The sequence below is a fragment of the Salvelinus sp. IW2-2015 genome, linkage group LG1 (genome assembly GCF_002910315.2).
Source record: "Salvelinus sp. IW2-2015 linkage group LG1, ASM291031v2, whole genome shotgun sequence".
Taxonomy (NCBI): domain Eukaryota; kingdom Metazoa; phylum Chordata; class Actinopteri; order Salmoniformes; family Salmonidae; genus Salvelinus; species Salvelinus sp. IW2-2015.
In genome coordinates, this window is record NC_036838.1 from 8,350,159 (window position 1) to 8,366,356 (window position 16,198).

The following is a 16,198-nucleotide window of genomic DNA, read 5'->3' on the forward strand; positions in this document are numbered from 1 at the left end:
CTGTTCCTCCAGCATCTTCACAAGGTAATTTGCTGTTGTTCTAGGATTGATTTGCACTTTTTGCACCAAAGTACGTTAATTTCTAGGAGACAGAAGCGTCTCCTTCCTGAGCGGTATGACGGTTGGTGGTCCCATGGTGTTTTATACTTACTTGTGTACTATTGTTTGTACAGATGATCGTGGTACCTTCAGGCGTTTGGAAATTGCTCCCAAGGATGAACCAAATGTGGAGGTCTACAATTCTTTTCCGAGTACTTGGCTGATTTCTTTATTTTTCTCATGATGTCAAGCAAAGAGGCACTGAGTTTGAAGGTAGGCCATGAAATACATCCACAGGTACACCACAGGTACACATCAAATGATGTCAATTAGCCTATCCGAAAGCTTCTAAAGCCATGACATAATTTTCTGGAAATCTTCCAAGTGTTTAAAGGCACAGTCAACTTAGTGTATGGTAACCTCTGACCCACTGGAATTGTGATACCGTGAATTATAAGTGAAATAATCTGTCTATAAACAATTGTTGGAGTAATTACTTGTGTCATGCACAAAGTAGATGTCCTAACCGACTTGCCAAAACTATAGTTTGTTAACAAGAAATTTGTGGAGTGGTTGAAAAACTAGTTTTAATGWCTCCAACCTAAGTGTATGTGAACTTCCGACTTCAACTGTATATAACATTCTATTGGTTTCAAGAATATTGTACAMTAATTTAAATGGAAAAATTCTAAGTTTTGAATCCGGCTAATAACGGTCCTCTGAGTGTATAATTATTTTGGGGGTGTACCTCCACTGTTATGCCATCCAKCCCTGGAGTTTTCCCAGACTTAAACACTTGAATTGCATCAAGAAGTTCTTCCTCTGTAATTTGGCCTTCACACRAGTCTTTCTGTACAACTGTTTATTTTACATTATTAATAGAAAAGAAATCCATACAGTTAAATTTGGTTAGTGGAGATGGAGGAGGCTGAAACGAAAATATGCTTAAAGTACTTAATTTCCTTTAAAAAAATATTGTTTGGTGAATCATGGGTGACTGTCATTTGTGACAAGTTTCAGTAAATTATTTTTGGCATCATGTTGAAGATAAAAAATAATTTGGTGCATTTTTCTCCATATTCCATCCAGTTCGCTTAATGTTTTTATAATATATTACACATGATCTTTCTTGAACAAGTTCCTCCATTACTTTTGGTTTTTCTTCTAACTTATTCTGAGCCTCTATGGTTAAGTTTTTACTGCTATCTTTCTGTTCTGTTCGTCCTTCCATTTCCTTTGTTAATATGGACTCTTTTGACCGAAATTGCTTTTGAGTACTGAATTTCATGGCCCCTAAAGGCACATTTAAAAGTGTCCCATACAATAAGGGGATCTGCTGTACCTRTGTTATGTCGGGAAAAGTCAGYTATAAWWTCTTCTGTCCTAGTTAAMWWSWWKTTATCATCCAATAGGCTTTGATTAAATTCCCAATATCCTCGCACACGTGTAAATTCTGTAAGAGTAATATATATGCCAATTATTTGATGGTCTGACCGCATTCTGTCCCCTATAAMCACTTTTTATACTTTTGGTGCCAGAGAGAATGACATAAGAAAGTAGTCAAGACGACTAGCTTTATTGAGCCTCCGCCATGTATATCTCACTAGGTCAGGATATTTAAGCCTCCATATATCCAATAGTTCCAATATATCCATGACATTCTTGATTTCCTTAAGSGTGATAGTTTGAAGTGTGATTTMTTTTACGGTCCTTAGAGGTATTTAAAACCGTATTATAATCTCCCACCATAATAGTCTTGTATTGCTTGTAGGGTTGATCWATTATTATATATATTTTCAAAGAAGTGTGGATCATCATTATTTGGAGTTAAGGAGCTATATCTGTTTATGRTCCAATAACATATTTAAAATCATCCATGTACCTAGAGGATCTGTTTGGACAATTTGCACATTTGGATMAAAATTACTGTTAATTAATATCATCACCATTTTAAATTTCTTTGCCCATGGGTGAAATATATTTTGCCGCCCCAGTCCTTTTTYCACACAACTTCATCTAAAATTGTTGAATGAGTTTCCTGTAAACACTAGATATTATATTCCTTCTCATTATTTCTTMTTATTATCTGTTACACCATTACAATTATAACTGGCTATACTTATTTCACAATTTACCATAATGAGATACAAGTTTCAAATYTAAACTCAGCAAAAAAAGAAACGTCCCCTTTTCAGGACCCTGTCTTTCAAAGATAATTCGTAAAAATCCAAGTAACTTCACAGATCTTCATTGTAAAGGGTTTTAACACTGTTTCCCATGCTTGTTCAATGAACCATAAACAATGAATGTACATGCACCTGTGGAACGGTCGTTAGAAACTAACAGCTTACAGACGGTAGGCAATTAAGGTCGCAGTTATGAAAACTTAGGACACTAAAGAGGCCTTTCTACTGACTCTGAAAAACACCAAAAGAAAGATGCCCAGGGTCCCTGCTCATCTGTGTGAACGTGCCTTAGGCATGCTCCAAGGAGGCATGAGGACCGCAGATGTGGCCAGGGCAATAAATTGCAATGTCCGTACTGTGAGACGCCTAAGACAGCGCTACAGGGAGACAAGACGGACAACTKATCGTCCTCGCAGTGGCAGACCACGTGTAACAACACCTGCACAGGATCGGTACGTCCGAACATCACACCTGCGGGACAGGTACAGGATGGCAACAACAACTGCCCGAGTTACACTGGGAACGCACAATCCCTCCATCAGTGCTCAGACTGTCCGCAATAGGCTGAGAGAGGCTGGACTGAGGTCTTGTAGGCCTGTTGTATGGCAGGCTGTAATGTAACAAAATGTGGAAAAAGTTGCTGGACCAGACAGGACTGGAAAAAAGTGCTCTTCACTGATGAGTCACGGTTTTGTCTCGCCAYTGGTGATGGTCGGATTCGCGTTTATCGAGGTGGAGGGTCCGTCATGGTCTGGGGCGGTGTGTCACAGCATCATCGGACTGAGCTTGTTGTCATTGCAGGCAATCTCAACGCTGTGCGTTACAGGGAAGACATCCTCCTCCCTCATGTGGTACCCTTCCTGCAGGCTCATCCTGACATGACCCTCCAGCATGACAATGCCACCAGCCATCCTGCTCGTTCTGTGCATGATTTCCTGCAAGACAGGAATGTTAGTGTTCTGCCATGGCCAGCGAAGAGCCCGGATCTCAATCCCATTGAGCACGTCTTGGACCTGTTGGATTGGAGGGTGAGGGCTAGGGCCATTCCCCCCAGAAATGTCCAGGAACTTTCAGGTCCCTTGGTGGAAGAGTGGGGTAACATCTCACAGCAAGAACTGGCAAATCTGGTGCAGTCCATGAGGAGGAGATGCACTGCAGAACTTAATGCAGCTGGTGGCCACACCAGATACTGACTGTTACTTTTGATTTTGAATAATGTGTTTCTTTGTTCAGGGACACATTATTCAATTTCTGTTAGTCACATGTCTGTGGATCTTGTTCAGTTTATGTCTCAGTTGTTGAATCTTATGTTCATACAAATACATGTTAATTACATGTTAAGTTTGCTGAAAATTAACACAGTTGACAGTGAGAGGACATTTTTTTATTCATCATAAAATAATATATAATTTTGTTTATTTATCATAATATATGTGTGTAAACTCACCATTAAAAAGKACCATAAAGATTGAGTGTCCATAGCTATACCATGATATTTGCATTGCTMMTAAGTAAACCTCCAATTGTTCCCCACAATTCCACCCGCTAAAACCCCTCCCCGTCCCAAGATGGGTTGTCATCCCAGTGACCGGCAGACCACCCCCGTCACCCCGGATCCCAGGGACCCCGAAAGACCGGGACCCATCCTTCGAAAAGAGCACACAGTGCCACCTACAGAACAGGCATGCAAAATTGAGCAAAAATCAGGAGATTTGATTAACCTTCTCAAGTCCTTGGTGATGGAGATCAGATATACTACCCCCTTCCTCTGGAAACACACACTCGTTGGTCTACAATTGTGACCATTTCCTCAAGCATCTCTGTGCAGTCAGACCTCTGATTATTTTGTACCACCAGGTCCACAATAATATGCCCCCTCTCTGATTGTCCGAGTGTGACCCCCCCCTCCACGAGTTACTGCAGATGTGTCCYGACTTGCCTTTGTAGCCCTTGTCKAGTTACTAGGCCATATTAGAATAGTATACGTTACTGTCCATCATGCAAAAGAAAGTTGTCTTTTGCTTTTCTTGGAACCCCCCAGACACCACAGAAACACACAAACCCTTCAGCTTAAAAAAAACAGACTATGTCTTCTCTCTAAACTCTCCACTGGGTCTCTCTATGTTGGACCCTCTGAGATACTTCTCGTTGTAATGCACCCACACTGAGGCCCCTGCGAGAGGAAATGTATCCACCTGGACAGGAAATGCAAACAACCCGGCCCTACAGCTGGGGAGCTCGTTGGTCATGCGTTTTATTCATCCATCCATCCCTGTATGTCTTATTTTCCCTCGTACAATGCAACATGGCCCACCACCAAACGAAAGCAGTAGGAATTTCCATATGTCCTTGTGGAGTTGTAGAACTCCTTTTTCATTTGTTGACCTTAGAGTAGACTTTAGAGGTTGAGGTAGTGAGCTGGGTGTGTTACATCCAAGTTGCAGCCAAAGAATGGTATCCCTGACCTTATCGAACGCTAAGCCTCAACACGTGTACACAGTACTTGAGTTATGCAGATACAATGTTTTATTGACTGTACTTTTCTAAAGAAAAAGTTTCTTTCCCCATCTAACACCATTACATAACACAGTATGTGACATGTCATGAATGTATGTTTCACATTTAGATACTTTATATAGTAGTGCAATACCAATACTTTTCGTATTTTTATAGCAGGATTTAATATTCACATTCCAATTGACTGTGTATATTTCAGCTATATATAAAAATATTTTGATACCTTATTTTCAGTTGAATTTAGCATCTGTGTCCTTATTGTTTCTCATTGACTGTTGTTCCTCACACACACAGACATTGACGAGTGCGAGCAAGGTCGCTGTCACCGGGACGCCGTCTGTTATAACTCTCAGGGCTCCTTYACCTGTCAGTGCCGCCCTGGTTTCCATGGCGACGGCTTCCAGTGTGCCCMTGGCTCCCCAGGTAGGTAACCCCTGGGCTTTTTGGTGTAAATAAACCCCCTTTTCAAACCCCAAGTTCTGTGAGAGGAGTTTCTTCTCAGGGTCATGGTCATTTGGAATCAAACAGAAGTTTGATCCCCGGTCAAGTCATACCAATGACTCTAAAAATGGGTGAATCTGCAGTTCAAACACCCGGCCAGTGCTTTGGTAAATAGCTCAGGGATGGGGCTGGAGAAATGTAACCATTCTCAAGTGTATAGATGGAGCTATGGATGCAAGAACTGACCATCCATGACATCAAAATTATACTTTTAACCTATGTTTTAAAGCGATACATTGTTTGTTTAAAATTACAATGTYTGCAAACATTGGAGTAAAATAAGCKTATATTTTGGGTTCTGATGGGGTATGGCAGTTGAAATAAGTTCATGAGACATTTATAAGTTGTGATGTGCAGATTGGCCCTTTAAGGAAATGGACAGGGGGTGTACATTAAGCTGCCTCATGCTGCAGAAACAGGATATAGGCTCCTACCCAGTGGGCCATTTTGTCTCAGACAAGGCTACTGATACTTMTAAGTTAAACAGCAGCCAGAGGCAGTGTAGTCCAAAATGTGCAAGGGAAGTCAAGAGACATGCATTCAGAAGGAACCTCTAAATTGTACGGCTATGTCCGGAAGTATCTAAATAGTGTACATTGCATGGGTRTAGTTCGAGCTCTCATCAGACATCTTCCTCCACTCAAAACATTAGGATTCGCGTAGTTTTACTTTTCTGTCTTAGTGCCAACAGCTGGAACATGTGAAGCTCCTAACAGTATAGTTTGGTTTAGAGGGAGGGGGGANGGGGGGAGGGGGGAGAGGGAGGCGGGGGAGCAAGACAGATTTGTTATCAAAGGAAAGCATAATATACCAGAGACAAACTGTTTATATTGAATGTCCACACAAGCCATAGTGGACTAAACAGTATATACAGTGCATTTTATTAATGTAGGTCTGTTCGCTAAGTTAAACAAGTCTATCAGTGTTGCGTCATCGCCTGGCACCAATAGAAAGTTATTTAATCATGGAACGCTCCCAGCATGGTAGAACGTGGATTGAGGCGAAGGCCGGAACAGTGTGTACTTCCACAAGACAGATATAAGACTATATGAGACTGCTAAAATATGGAACTGTTAGGGGGAGGGAGGAGGGATGAAGGGTGTGTGTGCGTGTGCTTCGGGGTTCTGAMACTCACTCTGAACTGAGTGTCTGTTGGTTTCTGGTGTGCCTTGACCACATGTTCCCCTCTTCCCTCCCCCTTGAATGACATTTAAAGGTTGACATTTGACACTGCATCCTTCCTGTGCGGGGATGGGTATAACAACACACAGATGTTATGTAGGGAGGATAAAGGAATGGAAAGGGAGGTTGGTGTTGACACATAACATACGATCCCCGTTCAGAAAGACCAACATAGCTGCTCATTCTCCATACAAATAGGGCCAAAGGCCTGGAACATGTCACCAGGATGTGCTGGAATAGAGACAATGTTCCCAGACTCCTGAGCTGCGTCCCTAATGGCCTATATAGTGTATTACTTTTGGCCAGGGCCAATAGTCCAATTTAGTTGAACATAAAGGTAAAGATGCACTGGAGTTACAAACAGGAACTTAAACATTTAATAAACAACAACAACTGAAGTAATAGGAAAAAGTAGGACTTGCCCCTATTAACTTAACAACCAATCCATTTTCTCTTTGACTCAACTCACCACCGTATATTTGGGAATATAGGGTATGTGTATTCAAGTGTTCCATTATTTTTCTATAGGCTGCAGCTTTCATGYCATGTACTGGAGCCTTGGGTGTTTGTGAGTTGGCATCCTTCTCAGATGTTACCGCTTTGTTCAAGTCCAATCCAGGTGTCAACTGCATGTATGTACGCTAATTATAGCTCCTTCTCCTCTGCCTCCAGTTTTGTCATATTCTGTACAAGCCTTCTGAAAAGGGGATTCATTTTGTCCTCCTTTGTATGAACTTATACTTGTAGTACACACTGTAGTGCCTGGACCCTGTGAGAGTTGACCTGGTTGTCTTCCTCTCGTCTCGACGGTTCACGACCGTCTGACGAAAACTGTTCACTGTTTCCATCGTTGACTAGTTGTCTTTATTTTGGGGGCTTTTGTTGATTGTTGCGGCCAGACGTTGTGCATAGCGCAGATTGTATGTTCCGGCTGTTTGAGATTGTTATGACTAGTCTGTGGTTAACCAGACAGATACCCTGGGGATAAGTCTTTCAGTGAGACACTATATTCCAGATGTCACCGTGTCCCCTATGTCAGAGTTACGGGACTGCAAAAATATTCTACATTGAATCATATGCTYATCGGCTCTCTCCTTATTCCATGTTTTCCATATTAGTAGTGGGCAAGTAACTTTAGTTTTGAACTGCCATGTGCCATGTAGTACAGTAAGGCAATTATATTTAAACCAAAGCTATATAGCGCTTTTTTTTTTTAAAGAAGCAATTTCTTAAAAACCTTTCTAAAAGACATGTAGGATCATTTTTATTTTCTTAATTTCCTCTATTTCTTTTATTACTTCTCTCATTGTCATCTTTCTGTTTTATTCCAGAGCTTGAGAAGACGCAGTGCGAGCGAGACAGAGAAAGCATCCAGGTCTCTTCCAACACAGGCTCGTTTTCCTTCTTCCGCCCACGCCCCACCGTCAGTCAGTACGTTCCTACCTGCGACCAGCATGGTGCCTACGAGCCCACCCAGTGCCACGGTAGCATTGGGCAGTGCTGGTGTGTGGACGGCAATGGTCAGGAGATCCCCAACACTAGAACTGGCCCCGGCCAAAGACCTTTGTGTGAGTGACTGCCTCAAAAGGTGGACGGGCCGATTGGTCATCCTTGGCTTTTACCTTAAATCAAATCAAATCAAATTGTATTTGTCACATACACATGGTTAGCAGATGTTAATGCGAGTGTAGCGAAATGCTTGTGCTTCTAGTTCCGACAATGCAGTAATAACCAACAAGTAATCTAACCTAACAATTCCACAACTACTACCTTATACACACAAGTGTTAAGGGAAAAAGAATATGTACATAAAGATATGTAATGAAACCTAAGATTACCTGGGGTACCAATGTAAGAAATAACACATAAAAAAACAAAATACTGCATAGTTTCCTAGGAACGCGAAGCGAGGCGGCCATCTCTGTCGGCGCCGGAAGTAGACAAGACTTAATATTCATATTCAACATATTCATGCATTCATAGCACTCATGTCTATTCCATTACACTCAACATTTGTACCCGTATGCTAAATAAAAATACAGTAGGAACCCACTGGGCACATACTGGTTGAATTAACATTGTTTCCACGTCATTTCAACAACAAAAATGATATGTGATGACATTAAATCAACGTGAAAAACTGATTGGATTTGCAAAAAATAATCAAAGTAAAGTAACTTTTAACCTAAATTCAATGGCATGGTTGAAAGTTTTGTTGATTTCGCATTTAAATCAGGTTAGTTGAAAACTCAATCATATATAAACCAAAACTAGATGTTGATAGGACGTCTGTTCCCAGTGGGAAATGTAACTTCAGTTGTCCTCCCTTGACAGGTATTGACCAGGGAGTGATTCCTCTCCCGATCGGACCCACCACCAGGCCAGATGTCTCTCCTGTGGCCCCAGGGACCCACCTGCTGTTTGCCCAGAGCGGGAAGATCGAGCACATCCCTCTGGACGGATACAGCATGAACAAAGGGGAGGCCAAAGCCCTGCTTCACCTGCCTGTGAGGCCCCACATTGACACACCTCAACTCACCTCACATTATCTCAAACAGAAAGTCAGATAGCTACTCATTCAGTCAATAACTGCACATCACTCACTACAAGCAACTGAGGGAAGTTACTTATTGACTCACAAATGTTAACTCACTCACTCTCTTCTCGAGTGAGAGATTCACTCAGTCAGTAAGTCACTCCTCTGTAAGCCCCGGCATACCACACTTTGTTAAGATGGCCGGTCACCAGATGGCCAGAGCTTTCTTCTCAGACCCCCAGTCTTAGGTTGAATGAAAAGAGGGGGATTTGCTAATCTCTTGCTCGCATATCAGATGTTTCCTTTAACCGGACTGAGAGTGCGTTGATGGGTGTTGTGGGTCCACGCACCCACTCTCTGGAATGTCCCAAATGCCACTTGAACAATCTCCTGATTGTGTGAGTTGACCATCCATACTCGTCCTCAGGCTTTTCTTCTTTCTTCTCACGAGCGTGGAATGGTCTGGCAGAACATGTAACTGGACATACAGAGGGATTCTTCCCCATAAAAGCTTCAATTGTTTGGCGAGCCGCATTCTGCCATTTTGAAATGTAATGTTACATTATGTACTTCTTATGTCATTTGGTTGAACCCCATCTGTGAAATGAACGGGGTGAGATATTATCACTGTTAAAGTAGTTCCTGTTCTGCTTGCAACATAAATGTGACAATCTAGTTAAACAATTTATTACATTATAAATTGTTCTCTTGCTGTGAACAGGGGCTCTATTGAGTGTGTGTGACATCCTATATTCTGACATTTGCATGGTTTCCAATTAGCAGTTAAGAAGGGAAAAAAGAAGGGCATTTGATTTTTTTTAGTGCCAGGCCAGCTACACACACTACTATGGTGCAAAGTGCATTGGATGATTGGTCTTTTCAATGTGACAATGTGTTTGTATCTGTCCCGATCTAAATAAACCATTAATCAATAAAACCCTCTGTCTTTATGTGTTGCTCCCAGGACAGAGTGGCGATCGCCGTGGCCTACGACTGTGTGGAGAAGATGGTGTACTGGACGGACATTACAGGGCCCTCCATCAGCAAGGCCAGCCTGGAAGGAGGAGACATAATTTCTCTCGTCACAACAGGTGAGCAGTACACAGGTCTCAGGCCAGTCTGGAGAGAAGAGACACCATCTCTCTTGTCACAACAGGTCTGAGGTCAGCCTGTAGGGAGCAGAAACCATGTCTCTCGTCACAACAGCTTTAGTACACAGGTCTCAGGCCAGTCTGGAGGGAGGAGACACTCTCTCGTCACAACAGGTGAGCGGTACACTGGTCTGAGATCATTTCAAACCTAGCTAGCATGGTCCATGAAATCCATCAAGAATGGTAATAGTTAACTTTTCATTTATCATGTTTTATTTCTCTTAATTTATCTTTATAAAGGCTTTACATGTGGGTATAATGTGTAAACAAAAACACATCTGCGATTTGTCTATCCATCAAAAGTTCCATTCATTTAATCTTTTGACATGTGTGAAACAACACGGACAAATGGCAGATTGCCATCCATTGTTTTGGTAGTCTTTCAATGTTCACTATATATCCAAAAGTATGTGGACACCCCTTCAAATTAGTGGATTCGGCTATTTCAGCCACACCCTTTGCTGACAGGTGTATAAAATCGAGCACACGGCCAAGTAATCTCCATTGACAAACATTGGCAGTAGAATGGCCTTACAGAAGAGCCTTACAATGACTTTCAATGTGGCACCGTTATAGGATGCCACCATTCCAACAAGTACGTTTGTCAAATTTCTGCCCTGCTAGAGCTGCCCCGGACAGCTCTAGTAGCAACAACGGCTCAGCCGTAAAGTGGTAGGCCACACAAGCTCACAGAACAGGACTGCCGAGTGCTGAAGCACGTAACACTCACTAGCGAGTTCCAAACAGCCTCTGGAAGCAACGTCATCACAAGAACTGTTCGTCGGGAGCTTCATGAAATGGGTTTCCATGGCCAAGCAGATGCACACAAGCCTAAGATCACCATGTGCAATGCCAAGCGTTGACTGGAGTGGTGTAAAGCTATCCGCCATTGGACTCTGGAGCAGTGGAAACGTGTTCTCTGGAGTGATGAATCACGCTTCACCATCTGGCAGTCCGACGGACAAATACCTGCCCGAATGCATAGTGCCCACTGTAAAGTTTGGTGGAGGAGGAATAATGGTCTGGGGCTATTTTTCATGGTTCGGGCTAGGCCCCTTAGTTCCAGTGAAGGGAAATCTTAACGCTACAGCATACAATGACATGCTAGATGATTCTGTGCTTCCAACTTTGTGGTAACAGTTTGGGGAAGGCCCTTTCCTGTTTCAGCATGACAATGCCTCCATACACAGAGCAAGAGCCAAAATGATATGTTGAGATCTGTGTGGAAGAACTTGACTGGCCTGCACAGAGCCCTGACCTCAACCCCATCAAACACCTTTGGGATGAATTGAAACGCTGACTGTGAGCCATCTCTAATTGCCCAACATCAGTGCCCGACCTCACTAATGCTCTTGTGGCTGAATGGAAGCAAGTCTCTGCAGCAATGTTCCAAAATCTAGTGGAAAGCCTTCCCAGAAGAGTGGAGGCTTTTATAGCAGCAAAGGAGGGACCAACACCATATTAATGCCCATGATTTTGGAATGAGATGTTCAACGAGCAGGTGTCCACATACTTTTGACAATGTAGTGTCCCCCAGGGATGGAAATAAAGCTTGCCTAAGGATAGTATTTTTTATATTGGGCTTGTAGAAAATGTGACCAACTAGCTTGCTGTCTATTGAAATGTTCTCTTCTGAAAGATTTTGGACCCGGGCTTGTAGGAATTGCAGTCTACTACCCCAGCTGGCCAGTGCCCCAACTCCTTAAGTTCCATCCCTGATGACTCCCATAGAAAATCAGCAGTTTCTGTCTGATCTAGGCGTAATGATGTCCTCCTCCTCTCTTCCTTAGACCTGGAGAGTCCAGAGGGTTTGGCTATCGACTACCTGGCCCGACTAATGTTCTGGACGGACTCCATGAAGGACAGGATTGAGGTGGCCAAACTGGACGGAAGCCAGCGCCGTGTCCTCTTCGACACCGACCTGGTCAACCCTCGGCCCATCGTCGCTGACCCCTCCTATGGGTACGTGTTTTTGGACAATGTCTGAGTGATTCCTTTGATGAAAATGTGTGATTAAATAAGCAGTTAGTTCTTTGTGCTGAAGATATATTGTCCTTAACCGCTAAGGCCTGGAACGATTTCGCTAGCGAATCTGGCAGGTTATCCTTTTCATGGTTTCAATAGCATAATGTAGGTTTGACAACACAAATCACCAGTGCTGTGTTCCTTTTAAAGCTGTTGGTTTAAAAATATGGTTCTAAGCATCGTGCCAGGAACATGTTTTCTCTGGCTTGTTGTCCAGACGACTCTACTGGGCAGACTGGAATAGAGACGGGCCCAAAATCGAGATGTCTAACATGGACGGAACCGACAGGACAGTCTTGGTTAAGGACGACCTGGGGCTGCCCAACGGCCTGACATACGACCCTGAGAGCCAGCAGCTGTGCTGGGCCGATGCTGGTAAGAGGCTATGCTAAACATAACACTATCGATGCTGGTAAGAAGTTACGAAAAACATGCTAACACTATCTGTAAAAAGCTATGCTAAACGTGCTTACACTATTGATGTTGTTGAGAAAGTATGCTAAAAATGCTAACACTAGTGGTGCTGGTAATAAACTATGCTAAACATGCTAACCCTATCGTTTCTGGTAAAGACACTACACTAAACATGCTAACACTATTGATATCGTGAGCTAAACATGCTATGTAGCAATCCATGAGAAAATCCCACTCTACTGAGGCAGTTCAGATGACTCAGTTGGAGCATGGTGCTAGCAGCAGGGATGTTGGTTTGACAGCTGCATGTTCTCTTTTACCTTTACAGGTACTCGTAAGGTACAGTGTATGGACCCCAACGGTAGGAACCGTAGGACTATTGTGGAGGGGATTCAGTATCCCTTCGCCATCGTATCCCATGGGAGGAACCTTTACTACACTGACTGGAGAAGGTATGATCACCTGGGCCCGGTTTCCCAAAAGCATCTTAAGGCTAAGTTCATTGGTTGAACCTTCGTAGGAGCATCGTTAAATCTCCAAGCTGTTTCCCAAAACTATTGTTACTAAAGTTGCACTTGAAAATGCTTGTTATTTACTGACAGCCCTTCTGTAGATTCTCCTACTATACACATAAAATCTCTGCTATACATAGAGACAGATAGGCCTAAACATTTTTATTCTGTGTGACTGACGATAACTGCAGAACGAAGTTGACTACAAATATAAAGTCGCCAATGTCTTTGCAATTGTTACAAACATAGGGAAGGATAAAAAGATGAAGAACAGAAAACAGAGATGACTGCATTAAAATAGAAATACTGTAGGTCTAGACCTACAGGCTACATATCCATATATATTTAAATCATATAAAAATAAATTCCATGATCAATAATTTGAGTTCTAATTTGCTAATTGTCAGCTACTGTCTGTCATTTTTGCCTAAATATATTTCATGATGTGTAACTAAGCATTTCACTGCACCTTTCATACTGTGTACATGACCTTTCATAAGCTGTGTACATGACGAATACAATTTCATTTGCTTAATTAAGTTATTCATACACACCTATTTCACGAGCATGCATACATTTCCCATTACTTACAATGCTCAGATTTGTATACACCAGGCCAGTATATTGCCCCATTTTCAAAAGATTAATGAAAATAAATAAAAAACCTTGGCAATGAATGATAGAAAGGATTCTTGTCATGTAGAATTTAGATTTTCATGCTAGTCAAAAGAGTAAGCCTTCAAAAGAATGGTAGTAGACTTCATAGTTATGAGTACGAGGTGTTTCTTCATTAGCCATTTGAAACCGTACTGTTTATTTAAAAACACGAGTGTCTCATAAATGTCTTAAGTTTGTTTAATGCCAATGTTTAGGCAGCAGCGACTGTTTAGAGACTGTTTTGATAATGTTGTTTGCTGTTGCCAGGGAGGCGGTGGTAGCCGTGGACCGCACAACGGACAGAGAAACGGACGAGTTTCTGCCACAGAAGCGTTCGCGAGTGTATGGCATTGCCACGACCCCAACTCAATGCCCACAAGGTAAGCCTCCTCACACTTCCTCACTCTCTCAATAGCCTTGGTTTGCATCCCAAATGGCATCCTATTGGCTCTGGTCAAAATGAGTACACTGTATAGGGAATAGGGTGCCATTTGGGGATAGTCGAGGGTCACCAACCCTTTCTGAGTCAAGATCACTTTCGTAGTCAAAAAGTAAGCCGAGATCGACCTGTCAGATATAAAATAAACATGACTTAAAAAATGTAACAATCTAATAAACTGTTCTGTAAGAATGAGGTTTGTGCTGTAGGCCTAATACATTATTACAGCATATTGGCTACAGTTTATGTACACTTAGGTTGGAGTCTTTAACTCCTTTTTCAACCACTCCACAAATTTCTTTTTAACAAACTATAGTTTTGGCAAGTCGGTTAGCACATCTACTTTGTGCATGACACAAGTAATTTTTCCAACAATTGTTTACAGACAGATTATTTCACTTATAATTCACTGTATCACAATTTCAGTCGGTCAGAAGTTTACATACACTAAGTTGACTGTGCCTGGAAAATTTCAGAAAATTATGTCATGGCTTTAGAAGCTTCTGGTAGGTTAATTGACATAATTTGAGTCAATTGGAGGTGTACCTGTGGATGTATTTCAAGGCCTAGCTTCAAACTCAGTGCCACTTTGCTTGACATCACGGGAAAATCAAAAGAAATCAGCCAAGTCCTCAGAAAAAACATTGTAGACCTCCACAAGTCTGGTTCATCCTTGGGAGCAATTTCCAAATGCCTGAAGGTACCACGTTCATCTGTACAAACAATAGTACGCAAGTATATACACCATGGGACCATGCAGCCGTCATACCGCTCAGGAAGGAGATGCGTTCAGTCAAGAAGTTAAAGCTTGGTCGCAAATGGGTCTTCCAAATGGACAATGACCCCAAGCATACTTCCAAAGCTGTGGCAAAATGGCTTAAGACAACAAAGTCAAGGTATTGGAGTGGCCATCACAACGCCTTGACCTCAATCCCATAGAAAATTTGTGGGCAGAACTGAAAAAGCGTGTGCGAGCAAGGAGGCCTACAAACCTGACTCAGTTACACCAGCTCTGTCAGGAGGAATGGGCCAAAATTCACCCAACTTATTGTGGGAAGCTTGTGGAAGGCTACCCAAAATGTTTGAACCAAGTTAAACAATTTAAAGGCAATGCTACCAAATACTAATTGAGTGTATGTAAACTTCTGACCCACTGGGAATGTGATGAAAGAAATAAAAGCTGAAATAAATCACTCTACTATTATTCTGACATTTCGCATTCTTAAAATAAAGTGGTGATCCTAACTGTCCTAAAACAGAAAATTTTACTCTGATTAAATGTCAGGAATTGTGAAAAACTGAGTTTAAATGTATTTGACTAAGGTGTATGTAAACTTCCGACTTCAACTGTACCTACTGCTGCTTTTGGTGGGATTTGCTCTATTTATTCAGACCACATGTAGTGTGCATTTGATTTCAAAGTACAATTTAAAGTGCAATTGTGCCAAATAACTAGAAACTCCTGTAAGTGATGGTAATGTTATCCAAATGTCTCCCGCAGCGTATAACTACTGCTCGAACAACGGAGGCTGTTCACACCTTTGTCTACCTCGCCGCGGCGGCTTCACCTGCCGGTGCCCAGACGTGGTGGACGGAAGCTGTGTGGAGAGGAACTTGTGAGGACTGAAGAGAGAATAGTAGATTATCCTCCTAACTGCACAAAGGGGTTGTGACACATGTACCTTCCAACTTCCTCTTTATAGGAAGAATGATAAGCTGTATCCGGTTGGCGGTTACTCTGTGGCCCAAATCCATTCAGATTGCTAGGCCTGTACTGCTCAGTTTCTTGTTGATTCCCCTCTGGCAGATCTGAGAGTATTGGGTAGTTTGTAAGGATATGATAGCGATCTCTACTGTAGTTCTCTGGTTAGTTAGGTGGGGTTGCTATCCTATTGCTTACACCTATCTAGTCCTTTGACCTTGTTACGGTGTGTATTTGAAATCTCCAAAATTATTTTGCCATTATTTTCTGATCCATTTGATAAAAAGTCACATTGTATTTTTTTGTATTGTAAATAAATACCTGAAATATAGACGTA

General features: G+C 42.2%; 1 protein-coding gene across 2 annotated transcripts in view; it reads left to right on the forward strand.

Moving 5' to 3' along the window:
* LOC111960436 (nidogen-1) overlaps nt 1-16,198 on the forward strand; it is a 58,432-nt gene extending 42,234 nt beyond the window's left edge. For both annotated transcript variants that reach the window (XM_023982486.2, XM_023982473.2), the window contains 9 exons: nt 5,037-5,165; nt 7,757-7,993; nt 8,760-8,932; nt 9,926-10,052; nt 11,903-12,074; nt 12,355-12,512; nt 12,880-13,003; nt 13,988-14,100; nt 15,661-16,198. In XM_023982486.2, coding sequence (XP_023838254.1) covers nt 5,037-5,165; nt 7,757-7,993; nt 8,760-8,932; nt 9,926-10,052; nt 11,903-12,074; nt 12,355-12,512; nt 12,880-13,003; nt 13,988-14,100; nt 15,661-15,779 — 1,352 coding nt within the window. In that variant the 3' untranslated portion in view covers nt 15,780-16,198. The remainder of the gene's footprint in view (nt 1-5,036; nt 5,166-7,756; nt 7,994-8,759; nt 8,933-9,925; nt 10,053-11,902; nt 12,075-12,354; nt 12,513-12,879; nt 13,004-13,987; nt 14,101-15,660) is intronic.